Genomic DNA, 18,756 nt, shown 5'->3' with positions numbered 1-18,756 from the left:
AGTAGAGTCAGACTCCTGGCTCCTGGAGTGCTCCTCATGACTCCTCCTGGGTAGTGACACGTCTGGTCTGACTCCTCATCACTCCTCCTGGGTGGTGACACTGGTCTGACTCCTCATCACTCCTCCTGAGTCCTCCTCATCACTCCTCCTGGGTGGTGACACTGGTCTGACTCCTCATCACTCCTCCTGAGTCCTCCTCATCACTCCTTCTGGGTGGTGACACTGGTCTGACTCCTTCTGAGTCCTCCTCATGACTCCTCCTGGGTGTGGACACGTCTGTCTGATGCCTCATGAGTCCTCTTGGGTGGTGACACTGGTCTGACTCCTCCTGACACCTCCTCCTGAGTCTTCCTCATGACTCCTCCTGGGTGGTGACACTGGTCTGACTCCTCCTGACACCTCTTCCTGAGTCCTCCTCCTCATGACTCCTGGCTGGTGACACTGATCTGACTCCTCCTGGGTCCTCCTCATGACTCCTCCTGGGTGGTGACACTGGTCTGACTCCTCCTGACACCTCCTCCTGAGTCTTACTCATGATTCCTCCTGGGTGGTGACACTCATCTGACTCCTGAGTCCTCCTCGTCACTCCTCCTGGGTGGTGACACTGGTCTGACTCCTCATGACTCCTCCTGGGTGGTGACACTAGTCTGACTCCTCCTGACACCTCCTCCTGAGTCCTCCTCAGGACTCCTCCTGGGTGGTGACACTTCTGGTCTGACTCCTCCTGACACCTCCTCCTGAGTCCTCCTCATGACTCCTCCTGGGTGGTGACACGTCTGGCCTGACTCCTCATGACTCCTCCTGGGTGGTGACACTCATCTGACTCCTCATGACTCCTCTTGGGTGGTGACACTGGTCTGACTCCTCAGAATCAGAATCAGAAATACTTTATTGATTCCCGGGGGGAAATTGTACAGTGCCGGTGCTCCCATTCAAGAGTAGAAAGTAGCATAATTTAGAGCTAAAAGTACATACAAAATATAGAAATGAGAAATAGAAAATAAAAATATACACATTTACAGTATTTAAGTGAAAAATAAAGTAAAAAATATATACAATAACAATGTATATGTATTGCACTGTTGTGTATGACTATATATGTATTGCACTGAAACATTTAAAGAATAAATGGTGAGGTAGTATATGGCAGGTGAAGCAGGTCCAGATTACCCGTCTCTTCCTGAGTGTCTGACACTCAGAGGGAGGAGTTGAACAATTTGATGGCCACAAGCAGGAATGATTTCCTGTGGCGCTCTGTTGTACATTTGGGAGGAATGAGTCTCCCACTGAAGCTGCTCTTGTGTCCGACCAGTACGCCATGGAGAAGATGTGAAACATTGTCCAAGATGCCCTGCAGTCCAGCTCCACCCCCACAACGTCACTGGCCTTGTGGATCAGTTTGTTGAGTCTGTTGGAGTCCGCCACCCTCAGCCTGCTGCCCCAGCATGCAACAGCATAGAGGATAGCACTGGCCACCACAGACTCATAAAACATCCTCAGCATAGTCTGGCAGATGTTGAAGGACCTCAGCCGCCTCAGAGACGGCTCTGGCCCTTCCTGTAGAGGGCATTAGTGTTCTTTACCCAGTCCAGTTTATTGTCTATGTGAATTCCCAGGTACTTGTAATCCTCTACAATGTCCACACTGACACCCTGGATGGAAACAGGGGTCATCGGCGCCTTGGTCCTCCTCAGATCAACAGTCAGTTCCTTTGTCTTTCTCACGTTGAGCTGCAGGTGGTTCTGCTCGCACCATGCAACAAAGTTGTCCACAGCAGCCCTGTACTCCTCCTCATCACCCTTGCTGATACATCCAACTATTGCTGAGTCATCAGAAAACTTCTGAAGATGGCCGGTCTCTGTGCAGTAGCTGAAGTCCGTGGTGTAGATGGTGAAGAGGAAGGGGGAGAGGACAGTCCCCTGCGGGGCCCCGGTGTTGCTGACCACTCTGTCTGACACACAGTGTTGTAAGCGCACATACTGTGTTCTGCCAGTCAGGTAGTTGACAATCCAGGACATGAGGGGGGCATCCACCTGCATCTCCGTCAGCTTCTCACCCAGTAGAGCCAGACGGATGGTGTTGAATGCACTGGAGAAGTCAAAAAACATGGCTTTTCCAGGTGGGCGTAGATGATGGCATCCTCAACTCCAAGTCGGGGCTGGTAGGTGAACTGAAGGGGGTCCAAGTGTGGCTTGACCAAGGGCCTGAGCTGCTCCAGGACGAGTCTCTCCAGGGTCTTCATGATGTGGGAGGTCAGTGCCACGGGTCTGTAGTCCTTGGAGCCACTGGGACGCGGCGTCTTCGGCACAGGAACGAGGCAGGACGTCTTCCACAGCACGGGGACCCTCTGAAGACTCAGGCTCATGTTGAAGACGTGGTGAAGTACTCCACATAGCTGGGGGGCACAGGCTTTAAGCACCCTGGGGCTGACACCATCGGGGCCTGCAGCCTTGTTGGAGTGGAGTCTCATCAGCTGTCTCCTAACATGGTCAGCAGTGAAGCACACTGTAGAGGTGACCGGTGGGGGAGGGGTGGTGTCGTCAGGTTGAAGAGTGCCGTCAGCCTGGGGACTGGGGAACGAGGTGTGAGGAAAGCTCTCACAGGGGGGTGGGGGGCTGTGAGGAGCAGGAGGGGGAGGGGGGAGTGGAATAGGTGAAGGTTGGAGGCAGACAGCAGAAGAGTCATGGGGGAGTTGAGCAGGGCCCACAGAGTCAAATCTGTTGAAAAACAGATTCAGTTCGTTGGCCCGGTCCACACTGCCTTCAGCTCCTCTGTTGTTGGTCGGCCTAGAACCCGTGATGGTCCTCATTCCACTCCAGCTTCCTCCTGTACTTCTCCTTGGCCTCCCGGATCTTTACCTTCAGTTCCCCCTGGATCGTTTGCACCTCGTCTCTGTTGCCAGCTCTGAAGGCCCTCTTCTATTTATTTAGGATGGCCTTGATGTCCTTTGTCACCCATGGCCTTGCTGGGACAGTGGAGTCCACACAGAAGTTGATGTAATCCGTGATGCACTCTGTGAGCCCATCAGTGCCCTCTCCATGTGGCTCACAGAGTGCCTGCCAATCAGTCACCTCAAAACATCCCTGAAGTGTCTCATAAGCCTCCTCCGACCATCTCCTCACTGTCCTCGTGGTTGCAGGCTGGCTCTTGACTAGAGGCACATAACAGGGGTTGAGATGCACTAGGTTGTGGTCTGACCTACCCAGAGGGGGGAGGGGAGATGCATCCTTAACGTTAGCATACAGCAAGTCCAGGGTTCTCTCCTCTCTAGTAGGACAGCTCACATACTTAGTGAAGGTGGGAAGTGCAAATAATACGGCCTGAGTCCAACAGCCAACAGTTCAATGTCCGGTCAACAGACACGATCCTTGATGGTGACGTGGGAAGGATTGCACCACCTGTTGCGGTCTGAAAGCCGTCGATGGAAACGTTGTTGTCGGGAATGTCCTGGTGCAGCCATGTCTCCGTAAAGCACATTAAACTACACTCCCGGTACTCCCTCTGACTCCTGGCCAGCGCCGTCAGCTCGTCCATCTTGTTTGCCAGCGATCTCACGTTGCCCATGATGAGAGAGGGGAGACACGGCTTATATCTCCTTTTCTCCATAAGCCTCTGCTGTCTCGACCCAACTCTCTTCCCTTGTCGCTTCGTTCCTCCTCTGCATCCTCTGTGTGTTTTTCTCCAGATTTCAACGGGGATCTCCGATGATTTGGTCTCCAAGCCGGCCGGCTTCAGAGCGATCAGCTGATCTATGGAATAAACAAAGCGGCCCAGAAGTTGCTGCGTGACTGTCCGATGTTTGAATGAAAGTAATTCCAGAGTGAAAAAAAGTACCAGAACTACTACTATCCTCACTATCCTCCTGACACCTCCTCCTCAGTCCTCCTCCTCAGTCCTCCTCCTAATTCCTTCTCATGACTTCTCCTGGGTGGTGACACTGGTCTGACTCCTCATCACTCCTCCTGGGTGATGACACTGGTCTGACTCCTCATCGCTCCTCATGACTCCTCCTGGGTGGTGACACACCTGGTCTGAGACCTCCTCATGACTCCTCCTGGGTGGTGACACTGGTCTGACTCCTCTTGACACCTCCTCCTGAGTCCTCCTCATGACTCCACCTGGGTGGTGACACTGGTCTGACTCCTCCTGAGTCCTCCTCATGACTCCTCCTGGGTGGTGACACGTCTGGTCTGACACCTCATGACTCTTACTGGGTGGTGAAACTAGTCTGACTCCTCCTGACACCTCCTCCTGAGTCCTCCTCATGACTCCTCCTGGGTGGTGACACTTCTGGTCTGACTTCTCCTGACTCCTCCCCCTGACTTCCTGACTCCTTCTCCTGACTCCCCCTCCTTACTCCTTCTCTTGACTCCTCCTCCTTACTTCTCCTGACTCGCTCATCATGGTTTGAAAGTAAAACTAAAAACTGAGACTGAAACATCACTGTGATCCATTTTAAACATCAGTGGATCCACAATCAGACCAGAAGGATCCTTTGATGTCCTTCATTACACACTATTGATAAACCAACAATAACTGATCACTGAACAGCTGCTACACACACACACACACACATACACAGTCAGTAGATTAATATTATGACAGAAGAAGACAAAGGCCGAGCGAGGCTGAGAGTGAATGAGGAGAGAGAGGGAGGAGATGGTCGTGTGAACTGTGTTTAATCTGCAGAGTGGGTGGTCCATGCACACAGACACACACACACTCACACTCTCTCTCAAACACACACACACATTCTCTGTATTGTTAGATGATGGTGGGCTGCGTACTCTGGTTTGTTTGATCAGACTGAAGTAGCTGCTATTCATGTCTCTGTGTAGTAATCTGTCTGCCTGCCTGTCTGTCTGTCTGTCTGTCTCTCTGCCTGCCTGCCTGCCTGTCTGTCTGTCTGTCTGTCTGCCTGCCTGTCTGTCTGCTTTCAGGAGGCTCTGTGTGCTGGATCTGTTTACTCTGTGTACTCTCTGTGTAATGTGTGTATACTATGTGTACTTGGTGTACTCTGTATACACTTGGTGAACTCTGTGTATACAATCTGTACTCTGTGTATACTCTGTATATATTTGGTGTACTCTGTGTATGCTATCTGTACTCTGTCTATACTTCGTGCATACTCTGTGTATACTCTGTATATACTTGGTGTACTCTGTGTATACTCTGTGTACTGTAATATATTTTAAGTATACTGTCACATTTAGTGAAGAAAATCAGTTGTTAAAACTACTGGCTTTTTCTTGAGAAATAGCTCAAACTATTAATCAGTTATCAAAATAGCTGCTAATTAATATTCATTTGATCAACTAATCAATCAATCGACTAATTGTTTCAGCTGTAACAAAACCAAACTTTAACTGGATGAATGCTGTAACAGGTCAGATTGACTCTCTGCTGTGTGTGTATGTTGTATATCAGTATTTACTGTATGTTTGTCTCTGTGTGTGTGTGTGTGTGTGTGTGTGTGTGTCTCTCCTGGGCTTAATGTCGGTATCTAAATTCATGTGCGGCGACGTGGCGGTGGCGGGCGGATCACAGGCGGATTGTGTTGGATTTGAGCTGAAGCCTCTTTAATCATCGTAACACCGTCATTAATATTCATGCAGTCAGCTGGAACACCCGACTCTCACTGCACCAAACTTTCTGCACAAAATGTATTAAATACAGCTTAAAAAATTAATGGACTTTAGTTTATATTACATGAAGAAGAAGGGGGGACAATCCTCCCCCGCCGCCCCCCCCTCCTCTCTTCATTGGTTCATGTAGATTGGTCCTCTGATTGGCCTTTGTATTTTCCCTTTTTTCTGCAGATTTTTCCATCTTTGACAAGACTTCAAAGCGAGCGCGAGGCATGAACGGTCATTTAGAAGGATTTAAGCACATTATCACATCTGTAATTGTACATGAATAATAAGAAGAGCCGCTATGCTCAATTAGCTCTGAGTCCACAAGAAGATCGGGGGAGGGGAGGGGAGGGGGCAGAGGACGACGGGAAATGAGAAAAGTTTCAAAGAGAAGACGCTAAAAAAGGATAATTATTCAATAACTGTAATACAGCAGAACCAGGACCAGGACCAGAACTAGACCTAGGACCAGACTCTCTGTCTCACCTCATTTATCAAGAAAACAAACAATCAGTTTAAACGATACACAGAATCAGATTTATCAGTTTCTTGTTGTGTTTTTAACCCTCAGTGATACTAAATATCTGTTAAGTCTCAGACTGTGATACTTTAATAACATAATATTACTAATAAAAGGCAGACAGACAAATACGAAGAATATGGATTCAGTACTTGTCTGTTATTTTCCTGTGAAATCATTCAGAGTTAATTAAGCAGCTAATGGATCTGATTCATTAGCTGCTTATTTACTGATAACTGCTTCATGTATGTTGGAGGACACAGTTGAGGTGACGTGTTTATTCTCTAGTCTGTCAGACCTGATTAGTCTGAAGGAGATCATCATTGATCACTGATTGATGGATGCGTTGTTCAGGAGAGATGTTCCTTCTATTTAAATCAGACCAGCTTGGTTTTCTCTTTAACTGGTTTGTATTTCTGGGTTTCACTGGTTTCACTGGTTTTAGGATCCAGCTAACCTGCAGCTGGATCCTTAAGTTTGAAGGAAGTCCTGGACTTCATGTTCTGTGTCAGACCCTCAGTTATAATGTTGCTTCTTCTGGTTTGATTTCTTAAGTCGTCCAGCGTCTCAGGTCGTGTCGACAAACAACCAAAGCTTGACTCTTTGTTTCTTTGCACGTTTTCAGCAGCAGATCAGTGAAGACGCAACGTCCTCATTAGGGTTCCAGAGAGGATGTCACTCACAGAAACAGCTGCTACTTTAAACAGACTAAAACTGAAACAATCATCAAAACATCTTCTGGTGTCTCCAGTGTGTTGGATGTTCTCGGTTTTGTCTCAGTGAAGTGAATGTCTTTGTGTTTTGGACAGAACGAGACGTCTGAAGACATGTCTGCCTGTCTGTTCACCTGTCTGTCTCTCTTACATTATTCCAGCAGAGGGCAGACTGTTGCTGCATGCACACACGCACACACACACACTCACACACTCTGTCAGTGTCTTAATTGCTCCGAGTGTCTGAATGATCTCTGTGTGTTTTGTTGCTTACTTTTGACTTAACGAGCGTTTAATGTGATTTCTGCCTTCGTCTTAATTACACCTGAGCTACGCTCTGATTGGTGGCTTCTTTAACGAGAGCCGTTAACTGTCCTTAACAAGATATTAAAGTTGTTTGTTATGCTGATGAGCCGCAAGTGTTTAGAAAGCTTGACATGGTGACAGGATTACTGCTCGCTGATGATTAGTAAAGACAGAGAGACAGGTACACAGAGACACAGACAGGCAGGTGAGAGACAGACGGACAGCTTTCTGTTGTGTCTCCAGGTAACAGTTTGTTTCAGCTGAGTCTGTTTTTATGTTTTCAGCTAATCCCAGAGTGAACGTGGAGCTGCGACAGCGTCTGCCATCACCTGCAGCTCAGCAGCTCAGTAGCCCTGACAGGTAGATGCAACATGGCTAACAGTAACTTCCAGTAGAGGAGTTTATTAAAGCTGACAAACAACATCCGGATGAGTATGAACAGCAGGGGGCGCTGCAGGAAAGATCATTAACATGTAACTGGTTCATCCTCTGGAGAGTTCAGGAGAGTCTGATTAGTAGTTGTTGAGTTTCTCTTCTGTTTGTTTAATGACAACATTTTTCACTTCATGTGGTTTCTGATGTGGTTTACAGATCTGGTATCAGCCCGAGTCTGGACCACACTGACCAGCCTCAGGGTAAGATCCATCATCCTATCCATTAATCCATCCATCAGTTTAGTTATTCATTCATCCATAAGATGATTCATTGATTTTTTTATAGAATATATAAAAGCATAAACATTTGAAATGCTGCAGTTTCTGTCTGTCATTATCATGAACACAGTAAATACATACAGCGTATATCCCTCCCTCATTACCACCACTGAGATACCCTTGAACAAGGCCCTGAACCCCCAACTGTAAGACTGGTTGTGGTTAAAGAGAGAGCGAAACTATCCCAATAATAAAGAAGAGGTCTGTGATTCTGGTAAACACTGGTTTCAGACCAAACACAGAATAAAAAGCAACACGTAACCTTTCAAAACAGCTAACAGCTAGCCAGGATGATTCAGATGACATCAGAATGTAAATTCACGTAATAATTTTCTAAAATGATCTCATCGTCCTCTGATATTTTCTGCGGGATTGAGGTTCTTTACTCAAGGCCCAGTATGATCAGAGAGGTTCACACAGTTAACTGTTCCACCATTCATTTCTATATCTGCAAGTGTTCTTGACACCAACAGGCTGAAAACAGATGGATGTAACAAGTTAATGAGTCTCCAAAAGCAACTGTCAAGATAATTTATTGTCTTTTTAGTACAAATCTCCATTGAAATATCCATCACATGTAACTGACACCTGTCTGTCTGTCTCCCCCCAGCCCCTCAGCACCTCCGAGAGCCTCCGATCTCCTGCTCCCCCTCCCCTCTGTCCAACAGGAGGTCTGTCTCTCCTGTCTCTCTGTTGTCCTCCAGACCTCCAGGAGGTGCAAGGGAGATGGAGATGGACCTTTCCCCCAGCCGAGGCCCTTCTCCTCAAACAGAGAGCTGCAGAGATGGCCCTGATGGAGGAAGAGCATCCAGAGGTCCTGGTAGTCCCGTCTTCAGAAGACACCTGGTCAGCACTGATGACAGGTGAGATTGTCTATACTACTACAACTACTGATATTAATACTATTACTACTACTACTACTACCATTACTATTAGATTGTTTTTTGGGGCATTTTTTGCCTTTAATTGACAGAGATAGAGAGGAAAGGTTGGAGAGAGAGGGTGTGACATGTAGCAAAGGGCCCTGGGCTGGAATCGAACCCGGGGCCGCTGCGGCAAGGAAAAATTGAAGTGGCAAATTAAATTGAAGCACTGAAAGGAGTTGAAGTGTCCAGATGTGGAAGCATTGAAAGGAGGTTGAAGTCTCCATAGAAGTTGAAGCAATGAAAGGAATGAAAGTGTTAATGCTAAAAAAGGTGAAAGTAGTTGTTGGGTATACCTGTGGTGTTCTGGACACTTGCCAATGTGTAACTAGGTTGTTGTTTTTTTATTATTATTATTATTATTATTATTATTGATACTCATGGGAAAAAGTAACAGGTATATTAACAATAATACTTTTTTATTATAAAATTAAACCAAATCATAAATATGTTTTTTTGAATGTTTCCTTTATGTTATTGTGTCTTTAACAGACAAATCACATTTATTAATATCTCTAAAAACTCATTCATTCAAGTCCACTCTCTGATACTCTGCGGTAAACTACTTTCTGTTTTACTGATTTTAATGTCTCCAAAATAAATCACAAAGAAAAAGGACTTGATGTTCCAGAGCTATAGATTATTATTCTTTAGTGCTTCTTCACACTATTAATGTGATGAGTTTAGAGCCTCTCTACAATGAGATTTATTAAAAAGTTTATTGCTTTTCATTAAACTTCTTCAACCCTCTTTAAATTCTTGAATTTGTGTTTTTTTTGTGTCTTCTTGATGCATTGTCAAATGAAATTTGTGGAGCAGTTTGAGTTGCATCACTGTGTGAAATGCGACCTATTAAATTTAGATTTGATTAGTCGAAGCATTAGAGAGAGGGAGACAGAAATAGAAAGATAGTAAAAGCAATCGAGGCGGGAAAAGAGGGAAGTTGATTAGAAGCAGCTGATATTATAAAGTCAGAAACAGTCAATTACAGAAGACAGTGTCAGCCATATTTCAGTGTCTTATTTACCCGCTTTATTACGCTAAGAAGCAGTCTGACCTTTAAGGTAATATGAGAGAATTACAGGCGAACATCAGTCGGTGCTTATTAAAGTAGCACCTCATAACCTGCTCCCTTCATCTCTCCGCCTCACATCTGATTTGTGAGGTTAAAACACCTGACCTGACTACACACAGGTGAAACTCTAATGAAACACTCACTGAGATGATGTCACCAGAGTCCTGACCAATCACAGCCTCATTGACCACCAGCTGACCTGCTGCAGACTATGCGTCATTCAGTCAGTGTTGTATTGTGTTCTGGACTGAAGGAACAGACTCTGATTGGTTTGATAATCACCACTGCACTCTGTATGGAAAGTAAATTACCAGCATGTCACCTCTGTTAGTTTGGGACACGGGAACTTCACACATCTGCAGATCCTCGATTCTGAAAAGACTTTGTTTAGTTTAGTTTTAGTTTAGGGACATAATGTAATAATTAAATGTGCTTATTTTAACCCAGTGTTTCTTTTTATCACTTTACGTTGAGCTGATATAATTCATCAATTAATTGATCATTAGCAAATGAGTTAGCAACCATTTTGATAATCGATTAGTTGTTCATTGTTAATTTTTTTAGGCAAAAGTCAGCTCCTCCTGTAATTTCCACTGTACATGGGGGGGTCACTGAGGATTGGGGGGCCATGTCCTCCTCACTTTTATAGTGACTAAAGTGTCTCTGAACGTTGTTCTCTGACTGTCCAGCTTCTTCAGTCCAGATGAAAGCAGATGTGAGCTGATAAACATGGTGTTAAACCAACCAACCTCCAGGTCTGAACAGTGAAGCCAATGCTGAAGTGCCTTAAGCCTGCATTCTTTCTAATGGCCAGCAGGGGGCGATTCCACTGGTTGTTAAAACAAGTCAGATTGAATACAAGTCTTCGAGAAAATTACCCTATTTCTCACTTAATTTATGACCTCTGTGAACATTTTCCTGATGAGTTTATGGTCCCATTCGCTAGTTTCAAGTCTTCTTCAATACAGCATGATGTTCATTTTGTAAATTATTATGACGAGCAGGGTATGCTGTAGGGGCAGGGCTACCTAAAAGACACTCTAGGAATTGGCTGTTAATCATTGACAAGCTAATTTCCGTAGCCAGGAGCCCGGTGCAGTCAGGTTGCAGGTGTAGGTAGGCATGCATATTAACTTCGGGTTCTCAGATCCACAGCTCCACCCTCTCATCCAAATATGTTCTCTTCTTCTTCTTCTTCTTCTTCTGGTTTGTGATAAGATAATCTTTTATTAATCCCTCAGCTGGGAAATTTGCATTGTTCCAGCAGCATACAGGATTGTGCAATAGAGACATAAGTAGAGAATCAAGATACAATAAATAAAAACAATGAAGCTACTAAAACTAAAAAACAAAAATTTACAAATTTAAAAATTCACAGAAAGAAAGAATTAAAGGTAAAGGGATTTTACTGTATTGCACATAGAAGTGTGGGTATTGCACCACTGTTACATTCAGAGATACGTGGATTGTCCATTCCGGTGTGTGTGGTCTGCTGGGAGCAGGTCTGCTGGGAGCAGGTCTACTGGGAGCAGGTCTGATTGTAGAGCCTGACAGCAGCCGGGAGGAAAGACCTGCGGTGTCTCTCCTTCACACACCGTGCGTGAAGCAGCCTGCCACTGAAGGAGCTGCCCAGTGCTGCCAGAGTGTCCTGCATGGGGTGGGACATGTTCTCCCTCAGGGATGATAGCTTAGCCATCATCCGCCTTTCTCCCACCACCTCCACTGAGTCCAGGGGGCGTCCCAGAACAGAGCTGGCCTTCTTAATCAGTCTGTCCAGTTTCATCCTGTCAGCAGCTGAGATGCTGCTGCCCCAGCAGACCACTCCGTAAAAGATGGCTGATGCCACCACAGAGTCAAAGAAGGTCTTCAGGAGTGCCCCCTGCACTCCAAAAGACCTGAATCTCCTGAGTAGGTAGAGTCTGCCCTTCTTGTACAGTGCAGTTGTGTTGTCAGTCCAGTTATTGTTCAGGTGAACACACAGGTACTTGTAAGATTTCACCATCTCGATGTCCATTCCCTGGATGTTCACTGGTGTGGGAGGGGTGTGTTTGCATCCCCATCTGTGATGAGGCCGACAGTTGCAGAGTCATCAGAGAAGTTCTGCAGGTAGCAGTTGGCAGAGTTGTGTGTGAAGTCTGCAGTGTAGAAGGTGAAGATGAAGTAGCCAGGACCGTTCCCTGTGGGGCCCCAGTGCCGCAGACAACAATGTCGGACTCACAGTCCCTCGCCTTGATCCTCCTGAGTTCATTCCTCACCTGGTTTGTTGTGAGGGACAGATTGGAGCAGGGGGGCTGTATGCTGGGGTTTAGGGGTGGGGAGGTGGGACATTGGGCAGGAAGTGCCGTGGATGTGGAGGATGGCTGTAAGCTGACTGTTGTTGGAAGGGGGGAGAAGGTGGGGGTGGGGCAGTATGCAGGGGGTGCAGACGATGGGGGTTGCAGCAGAGTGGACTGGGCCGGGGGGGGGGGGCAGATGCCTGATCAAATCTGTTGAAGAAGATGTTCAGATCGTTCACCCACTTCCGGCCCCCCACAGGCTGGGAGTTGGGTTCTGTATAACCAGAGATGGTTTTAAGGCCCTTCCAGACTAATGCTGATGTTGTTCTGCTGCAGCCTCCATCTTCCTCCTGTAGCTGTTCTCACCATCCCTGATCCTCCACTTCAGCTCCTTCTGCACGTTCTTCAGCTCTTCCTTGTTTCCTGACTTTAAGGCCCTCTTCTTTTCCTTGAGGAGAGCCTTTATGTCCGGGGTAATCCAGGGTTTGTTGTTGGAAAAACACTGTACAGTCCTGGTGGGTACGGTATTTTCCACACAGAAGTTGATATAGTCTGTTATGCAGTGTGTGAGACTGTCAATGTCCTCCCCATGAGGACCACAAAGTACTTCCCACTCCATTGTGTCAAAATAGTCCCTCAAAGCCTCGTCAGTTTTGTTGGACCACTGTGCAAAAGACAGCTGGCTGCCTGAGCACCAGGGGTTTGAACACAGGCAGGAGGTGCACCAGGTTGTGATCAGATCTTCCCAGGGGAGGGAGGGGTGATATGCCTCCTTGTTGTTGGCATAAAACAAGTCCAGCATCTTATTGTCTCTTGTGCGGCATGTGACATACTGGGTGAAGGTGGGCAGGGTGGAGGACGGAGAGGCATGGTTAAAGTCCCCAGAGATAAGAAGGAGGGCATGCGGGTGCTGTGTCTGCAGCCTGCCTGTAACAGAGTGGAGGACGTCAATGTCCTTACTGCAGAGTTGTTCTATAATAGTGATGTGCCCAGAGTTACACCATCTATCATTAACAAATAGGGGCAGCCCTCCTCCTTTCCTCTTACCGCTGTCCTTAGTCCTGTCAAAATGCCAAACTCAAAGCCTCAAAAATGGTGGATGTCACGGTGGCTATGTCCTCTTCTGTTATACAGTCTGTGTGTTAAACTCATCGGAGACTCCATCAGTTGTCACTGAGCTCAGAGCAGTTAAGGTTTCACCTCACACGTAACGTACAGTTTTCACACAGCCCGTCTTGCCCTCTCGAGTTTATGTTTCCTAACTTTAATACCCCAAATTAATCCTTCCTAAAATGCCCCCCCTCAGAACAAACTTTACACTTCACTGACTGTAAGAAAAGATAAATGATCAGGTTGTTGTTGTTCAGACTGTGGCTGTAATGAACTCTGGCAAGTTGTTTTAATGGAACCTTGTTGTCTCCTCCAGCTCTCATCAGGAAGTCATGTTTGGTCCAATCACAGCGTCTGGTCGAGTTCAGACTTTTGATCGAGACAAAAACATCTTGTTTCTACTGAAGGAGCTTGATGCTATGAGAGACATCAACAAGAAGGTAAATACACACACACACACACACACACACACACACACAGTGGGGTCCAAAAGTCTGAGACCACATAATCGCAAAGTTTGCGGATTCAGAAACATTTAATACAAGAACATGAAAGAGATCCTCACTGGTATACTAACACCTGACTGTGTTTCAGCTGCATGATCAGCTGGTCCAGAAGGAGAAGGAGCTGCAGAATAGGGAGATGGAGGAGGAGCTGAAGGAGGAGCAGAGGGAGGCCCGAGGCTGGGAGAGACCTGCAGGTGAGGAGAAGAGGAGGGGGAGGAGGAGAGGAGGGGGAGGAGGAGAGGAGGGGGAGGAGGTGTATGTTACAGTTTACTTTCCTCTTAATCAGATCTGATCCAACCTTGACTTCTTCAATATTTAAATATTTTTCATGCATGTTTAATACCAGCATGCACACACACACACACACACACACACACACACACACACACACAGTAATTAAAACAACAGCAGTGATAACGAGGTGACAGTTAACGAGCAGCTGTTGGTTTAACAGAACAGTGTGTGTGTGTGTGTATTTAACCAGCGATCAAATGTAATATTGATTTAACTTGTGTGTGTGTGTGTGTGTGTATGTGTGACAATTTAATCCAGCAGGATTATCACAGAAACGGGAAGTCTCAACAGATTATATTTCATCGTCAGTTTGATTTTGTGTTTATAAAAATTCGACATAAATATGTAAAAACTAAAATGTAAATATCAGAAAACATTTTATGGTTGTCGAGGTGGAAAAGTTATTGATCAAATAAAATCAACTTTATTGATCTCAAAGCCGCAGAGAAGTAACAAGTGATGTAAGAAGCATCAGGTGAGAACAGAATACTGCACTCAGTAAAGTTACAATAATATGAAGGCAATAATAACAATAATCATAATTACAGCTGTAGTAAATAAAACTGTTAGAATCTGATTTGTTCTTCAGAGACACGAATGAGAGAAACTGTGTTTACTGTGTGTGTCTGTGAGTGTGTTTGTGTGTGTGTGTGTGTGTGTCTGTGTGTGACTGTGCGTGTGTGTATGTGTGTGTGTGTGACTGTGCGTGTCTGTGTGTGTGTGTGTGTGTGCGGCTGTGTGTTTGTGTGTGCGGCTGTGTGTTTGTGTGTGCGTCTGTGTGTGAGTGTCTGTGACTGTGTGTGTGTGTGTGTGTGAGTGTGTGTTAGTATGTATGTGTGTGTGTGTGTGTGTGTGTGTGTGTGTGTGAGTGTGTGTCTGTGTGTGTGTGTCTGTGTGTGAGTGTGTGTGTGTGTGTGAGAGAAACAAAAAAGCAATTCATGTTTCTACTGAATTCATCTTCCTCTCCTTTCCTCACCTCCTTGTCTCCTCTCCATTCCTCCCCTCCTTGTCTCCTCTCCTTTCCTCACCTCCTTGTCTCCTCTCCTTTCCTCACTTCCTTGTCTCCTCTCCTTTCCTCATCTCCTTGCCTTCTTGTCTCCTCTCCATTCCTCACCTCCTTGTCTCCTCTCCTTTCCTCACCCCCTTGTCTCCTCTCCTTTCCTCGCCTCATTGTCTCTTCTCCTTGTCTCCTCCTGTCCTTGTCTTCCTGTCTCCTCTCCTTTCCTCACCTCCTTTTCTCTTCAGGGGTGTTGGAGGAGGTGTTAGCTGCTCAGAAGGACAGAGATCAGGCTCTGATGTCACGACTCCTGCTGGCCAATGAGGAGAGAGATGAGGCTCTGCTGCGTGCACGCCAACTGCAGCAGGCTGCCGAGTATGCAACACACACACACACACACACACGCAAGGACACACAGAATGGCCTTTGATTGGTTCAGATAGATGGATGATTCATTACTGTATTAGTCTTATTTGTTGGTCTTTGACCCTCAGACTGTCTGTCATCAGACAGAGAAGTTCAAAACCTCTAAATTATACAGGTGTCATTAAGGCTGCAGTCAGACCAGAAATATGATAGTATTAAAACATATGTTGTTTTAGGTGAAGCTGAAGTCCAGCTGACAGGCTGTACCTGTGCAGTTATCAGGTGTGTGGAAAGACTGCAGAGTAGCTTAGAGAAAGAAAAAGGAGGTATGTGAGACCAAAAAGGTTGGGACCTACCAGTTTGTTATAATATGAGACTGTGGAAGGTTTTCACAGTGACGATCATTTCATCATCCGTCTCCACCAACAGTCATCAACCAGGAATGTGCACATACAGAATGATGTAGCGTTCGCCGTTAAGACGGGGTGCCAGTCAGAGTCTCAATCTGACAAATTACAATTTGAAGTTAATAGCCAGCATGCTCAGCTCTGCTCAGTCGAGACTTACTTGGTTTTCACAATTACTCTGCAGAATTGGAGTTCCCCAAATTTAGACAGCGTGAAACCTCTCGTCAGAGTTGCAGCTTTGTAATTTGCTCCAGGAATTCCAGCATTACCTCCTGTGTTCCGGTCCAGACAAAGCAGCAAGCTCCTGGGAATGGACAGCCAGGGCAATGAACAGATGGTTGGTGGGTGAAGAGAAGCCGGACCGGGACTGTAAAAATGGCTGGCCTAACATACGGCAACAAACACTCTCGGATGGTCTGACCTCTTCCCAGTGTGTGTCGGCTCGTAAGTACGAGCCATACTGCTTTTTGAACTCAGTCATTCATCTGTCTAGTTGCTTGTGTGTGTGATGTAGGTGGGTGCGTCCTTAAAGGCACTGATCAGCTGTAAACTGTCGGTAGATACAGAGTCTGCTCTGAAACTGAACTCCTGCAGAGTGGATCAGAGTTTTCCAGGACAGGAGTTGCTTCCTGAATGTTGCAGTTTGCTCCAGAGAATGACCTCAGTTCAGCCGCATGTAGTGTTAAGGATGAACTGCTGTTTTACTCATTGAACAGTAACTTTGAATATTGGCACTCTTGAAGTCTCCAGATGTGATCCTAGGGAGGGTAGAACCTCCAGTAGACCCGGTAAACTTGAACTTATTGAGAAGTTGCACTGCGAACATCTGGATGAGGCTCCTATCTGCAATACTTACAACTACTACCATGTTCCACCTGAAGGTGTTTACCTTACCACCTGAAATTGAGGTTGTGGTACTCCGTCAGTAAACAGTGGATTGTTCCATCCCAGTTTGGAGAGAGTCACTGCCCAAAGTGAAGGAGTTCAAGTATCTCAGGGTGTGTTCATCATTGAAGGTCAGTCGGAGGTGAGATCAACAGGTGGACTGATGCAGAGTCAGCAGTGATGTGTATCAGACTGTGGTGGTTCAGAGGGAGCTGATCCTGAAGGTGAAGCTCTGGATTCAGGTAATCAGATTTCCAGGAGGAGCTTTATAGTGTCTTTGAGAGTCAGTCACCCCTTAAAGTGTTAAGTTAGTCCAGTTCCATAGAAACTGAGGCAGAGACGAAAGGGATGTAGGGCCAGAGCCAAGCGTGGAGCCAGGAGAAGGTATAAACCCTTTCTTCAATCTTTCAGTCATCTTCTTCCCTTTCAGTCATCATGGGTAATGTAAGGTCCCTACCAAATAAGGTGGACAAGCTCACCGTGCTGACCAAGACCCCATTCAACCAGTGAATTTTTATTTACATGTATTAATGTTTATTCACACCACGTGCTGCAAGAATAAGGCTAGGAGAATCATTAAAGATCCCAATCACACGAATAATGGCCTTTTCTCGCTGCTGCGGTCAGGAAGAAGGCAATGCAAGCACTGCATAAATAAGACTGCCCCCCGTCATACGCAAATAGCATTATTATTATTATTATTATTCTTTCAAAGTCTTTTTGAGGAACTGGCAGGATTGTATTTCACTATAATTATACCTTCCATGAAGGTATGTATTGCATGTGATAAATAAATTGATTGATTGAATGAATGCAGCATTTTGTGCTTCAATGAGACATGGCTGCATGGATATATTCCGTATATAAACACGACCATCTCTGGATGTTTTGAGGTGACAGATTGGGATGCACTCTACGAGCCTCTAACGAGGACACTGACAGTATGACGGACTGCATCACTTTTTGTATAGAAAACACCATTCCCACCAAGACAGTGCAGTGTTTCCCAAACAATAAACCTTGTATTACCAGTGACCTGAAGGAGCTTCTAAACACAAAGAACAGAGTCTTCAGGGATGGGGACAGAGACAAACTCAAAAGTGTGCAACGGGAGCTGAGAGTCGGGCTGAAGGACACAAGTGCAAACAAACTCCAGCAGAACAACAACAACAGAGAGGTGTGGTCTGAGATAAAACAGCTTATAGGGTTTAAGGACATCAGAAGACAGACAGAGGGGCCAGTGAGCTGAACATGTTTTTCAATAGGTTTAACAGGTTAAAGACCCTGACCTAGGAGAGGGTGCGGATACTGTGTAAGACATCCTGCCTGGTTCCGGTTCCGAAGAAGGCGTCTCTGCACAAGCTCAATGACTATCGAACAGTTGCCCTGACATCGCATTTCATGAAGGTCATGGACAGGCTTGTCTTGTCCCATCTCTGACCTCAGGTGACCACATCTCTGGATCCACCACACCCACGTTGATAATGCCATCATATACCTGCTGCAGTGTGTTCACTCACATCTGGACAGAGCAAGAAGTGCCAAGTGCCTTCAACACAATCCAGCCCCCGCTGCTGAGTGAGAAACTTCATGGGATACAGGTAGACGCCTCCACCATCTCCTGGATTACTGCCTGATGCAGACAGTATGTCTGACGTGGTGATGAGCAGCACAAGAGCACGATAAGGGACCATCCTGTCACCTCTTTTGTTCACTTTATACACCTCAGACTTTCAGTACAACTTGGAGTCCTGTTATCTGCAGTCCTGTTATCTGCAGATAACAGGACTCTTCTGTAGTTGGTTGTATCAAAGGTGGACAGGACTTGGAGTGCAGGAACCTGGTGGCCAGCTTTGCTGAATGGTGTAGAGGGAACCACCTACTCCTGAACAAACCCAAAACCAAGAAGGTGGTCATAGACTTCAGGAGAACAAGGACTCTTGGGAGAGGAGGTGGAGGTGGTTGTCCATCATCTAAAACCTCTCACATCCACTTAACGACCTCTTGGTCTAACAGTGGAGCACTTTCAGTA

At 46.1% G+C, this 18,756-nt stretch overlaps 1 protein-coding gene across 1 annotated transcript in view; it reads left to right on the top strand.

Annotated features, from left to right (window-relative positions):
- Positions 1-7,446: 7,446 nt before the first annotated feature.
- mipol1 (mirror-image polydactyly 1) overlaps positions 7,447-18,756 on the top strand; it is a 37,076-nt gene continuing 25,766 nt past the window's right edge. The window contains exons 1-6 of the mRNA XM_070920483.1: positions 7,447-7,532; positions 7,764-7,807; positions 8,496-8,748; positions 13,586-13,709; positions 13,864-13,969; positions 15,315-15,441. Coding sequence (XP_070776584.1) covers positions 7,447-7,532; positions 7,764-7,807; positions 8,496-8,748; positions 13,586-13,709; positions 13,864-13,969; positions 15,315-15,441 — 740 coding nt within the window. The remainder of the gene's footprint in view (positions 7,533-7,763; positions 7,808-8,495; positions 8,749-13,585; positions 13,710-13,863; positions 13,970-15,314; positions 15,442-18,756) is intronic.

Source organism: Enoplosus armatus, chromosome 15 (assembly GCF_043641665.1).
Source record: "Enoplosus armatus isolate fEnoArm2 chromosome 15, fEnoArm2.hap1, whole genome shotgun sequence".
In the NCBI taxonomy this organism is placed as follows: Eukaryota; Metazoa; Chordata; class Actinopteri; order Centrarchiformes; family Enoplosidae; genus Enoplosus; species Enoplosus armatus.
This window is presented reverse-complemented; position numbering and strand designations above follow the sequence as displayed.